This window comes from Echinops telfairi, unplaced genomic scaffold (genome assembly GCF_000313985.2).
Source record: "Echinops telfairi isolate 266 unplaced genomic scaffold, ASM31398v2 ScPeMD7_7453;HRSCAF=8491, whole genome shotgun sequence".
Lineage (NCBI taxonomy): Eukaryota > Metazoa > Chordata > Mammalia > Afrosoricida > Tenrecidae > Echinops > Echinops telfairi.
Genome location: NW_022111353.1, coordinates 2,365,680 through 2,368,811, shown reverse-complemented (window position 1 = coordinate 2,368,811; position 3,132 = coordinate 2,365,680). Strand labels below are relative to the sequence as shown.

At 38.3% G+C, this 3,132-nt stretch overlaps 1 protein-coding gene across 1 annotated transcript in view; it reads left to right on the top strand.

Annotated features, from left to right (window-relative positions):
• The first annotated feature begins 2,952 nt into the window (after positions 1–2,952).
• The window catches only part of LOC101657188 (olfactory receptor 14J1-like), a 7,625-nt gene continuing 7,445 nt past the window's right edge, over positions 2,953–3,132 (top strand). Inside the window, 1 exon segment of the mRNA XM_004717747.3 lies at positions 2,953–2,978. Within this exon segment, the coding sequence (XP_004717804.3) occupies positions 2,953–2,978 (26 nt within the window).

The following is a 3,132-nucleotide window of genomic DNA, read 5'->3' as shown; positions in this document are numbered from 1 at the left end:
TATTTTATGTTTGTTTCAACGATATATTGTTAAATATATAAGATGTAGATAACATGCCTTTGGGTTCACAAGTCTTCAGCTACAGTTCACATGTTTTTAGATTTATCTCTTGAAACTGAGGCTAGTTGTTGATGAGTCTCACTTGCATCGAGAGTTGATTTAAATAAAATATTGGATTTGGGCCAGTTCTTTTTTTTAAAAAAAATAATTTTATTAGGGGCTCATACAACTCTTATCACAATCCATACATACATCCGTTGTGTAAAGCACATTTGTACATTCATTGCCCTCATCATTCTCAAAACATTTGCTCTCTACCTAAGACCCTGGCATCAGCTCCTCATTTTCCCCCCTTACTCTGGGCTCCCCTGTCCCTCATGAACCCTTGGTAATTTATAAATTATTATTTTGTCATATCTTGCCCTGTCTGGCCTCGCCCTTCACCCACTTTTCTGCTGTCTACCCCCCAGGGAGGAGGTCACATGTAGATCTTTGTAATCGGTTCCCCCTTTCCAACCCACCCTCCCTCCACCTCCTGGTAACGCCACTCTCGGCACTGGTCCTGAAGGGATCATCTCTCCTAGATTCCCTGTGTTTCCAGTTCCTATCTGTACCAGTGTACATCCTCTGGTCTAGCCAGATTTGTAAGGTAGAATTGGGATCATGGTAGTGGGGGGAGGAAGCATTTAGGAACTAGAGGAAAGTTGTATGTTTCATTGTTGCTACATCTCACCCTGACTGGCTTGTTTCCTCCATGTGACCCTTCTGTAGGGGGATATCCAGGGGCCTACAAATGGGCTTTGGGTCTCCACTCTGCACTTCTCCCCCTCATTCACTATGATATGATTTTTTTGGTTCTGATGATGCCTGATACCTCATCCCTTCCACACCTTGTGATCGCACATGCTGTTGCGCTTCTTCCATGTGGACTTTGTTGCTTCTGAGCTAGATGGTTGCGTAGTTTTTATTGGAGGTGTTGGAACTGTTCTGTTGTTTACCATCAACTTGATTCCAACTCATAGTGGCCCTGTAGGACAGAATGTCATCCCCATATACAGTTTCCTAGGCTGTAATCTTTAAGGAGCAAATTATCAAGTCTTTTCTACCATAGAGAAGTAGATGGTTTCCAACCATTGATGTCCAGTAATCAGCCAAGTGCTTTAACCATTGCACCACCACTTTGCCTTATTAGAAAAGTAGTAGAGGATATTTTTCATATGGGACAAGAAAGACAAGAATTGTGGTCATCCAGGTAGATGAACTATAAAAATGACTGCAATCAATTTCTTCCATCTCTGTGCATAGGCTGCTTCTCACACCAAGGGCTAAAGTTAATGCTGCTGGTCTTGAACCTTCACCGGGCTTGGTCATTTGCTTTATCAAGAGAATGAAGTGGCCATGGGCATCCCAGCAATTCTGAGACTAGGTCATCAGAAGATTTGCAGTTTCCGTTTTGGAAACCTCCCTCTTAAAGTCCACCTGTCATGTTTTGAAAATCCAAGCTACAAAGAGAAGTCATGCACAGATGGAGCTACCTATTCAGCTATCAACTACCAATCACAGAAGTGACCCATTTCAGACATCAGTTTAATCCGGTTGAATCTACAGATAATGGTAACCAAGAGTTACATCTCCCTATAATTCTGCAGTAGACCTCATGCAAGGACGTTCCCCCTGAACCCAATCAGGCATCACACACTAAGGCAATAATAATACGCTGTTCTGAGTCACCAAGTGTTAAAAGTGCTTTGGTCTGCAGAAATCAAAAGAAAAGAGACACATACATAAGTAATACGAAGTCTTTCCCACCTGGACAAACTGTAGGATTTTCAAATTACTCATGAGGTTATTTAAATAATAAAATTTATAATATTATTTAAGTACCTAGAGTGAATTTTTTTCTGTTTGTCTTCAGGTGAAAAATGTGTTAGAGATTAATTAAATTCAATTCTACAAAAGGAATTGAGGATTGAATATGGGTCATGATTCCAGATGGTGTTGACAACACACGTGCTTATTGATTACTTAAGGGTCATTGTCTCAGATGATAATATTCCAAGAGATTTTAAAAATAGTTGAAGAGATAATAATGAATAGTAGATGACTACCAATAAAGTAAAAACAAACAAGACTTATAACACTAAATTCTGATCTAATTTCACTTTGAGTGAGAAATGATAGCTATGTGCTCATACATACATAAAAAAAATCCAGGTGTATAATTGATGTTTTGTCCTGTATCCAACTATTAATTATGATTAAGTAAACTCCTGATAAAACCCTCTTGAAACAGTTCACTTCTATCCATTCCATCCATAGTTTTATATCAGACCATCATACCACAGATGCATAATTTTCCAATCATTTTTTAAAAACATCAAAATAGAACACAAAAGGTCTCCACTGAAGTACCATTTCAAATCAACCTTTCATCTGGTGATGCAGTGGGTTAAGCAATGAGTGTTTGGCTGTTCAATTTCAACAGGTGCTCCATGGGAGAAAAATAAGACTTTCTATTCCCCAAAAGATTTGCAATCTCAGAAATCATAAAGATTAGTTCTACTCTGTCCTATAGCATTGCCATGAGTTGGATGTGACTCCACACAGCAGTTGGATCACTTTGATAAACCCAGAGTTGTATATAAAGTTTAAAAAAAAAGCCTTTCATTAAGTACATGCCTCTGCTCTCTTGAGGGTAGAGACATTCTTTTCAACTAAATAATGAAGGGAACAAACAGACTAAACTTCTGATGACATGAGACAAGAACAAAGATGTATGTTTTTTTAAATAATCAAAATTTAGGCATTAGGGTGGACATTTGCAAATTGTTGAGATTTAAGGCAGGATATACCAATTCAGTTAGAGAGGTAAAATTAATCTTAAGAATCTTACCCAAAAAAAAGCATCTTACAAAAATCAATAAGTTGACTGACTGTAAAATATCTTTGACTATGAGAGGACTCTTTCTAATAAAGGGATCAATGTGCTCTTTCATATCTTAAGTTTGAAAAATAAAACAAAACCTCACTGCCATCAAATTGGTTTCAACTCAGAGTCATCCTGTAGCACAGGATGAACCACAGGGGAGTAGATCTGCTCCTGGGAGTTTCTGAAGCAAACGCTCTACAGAA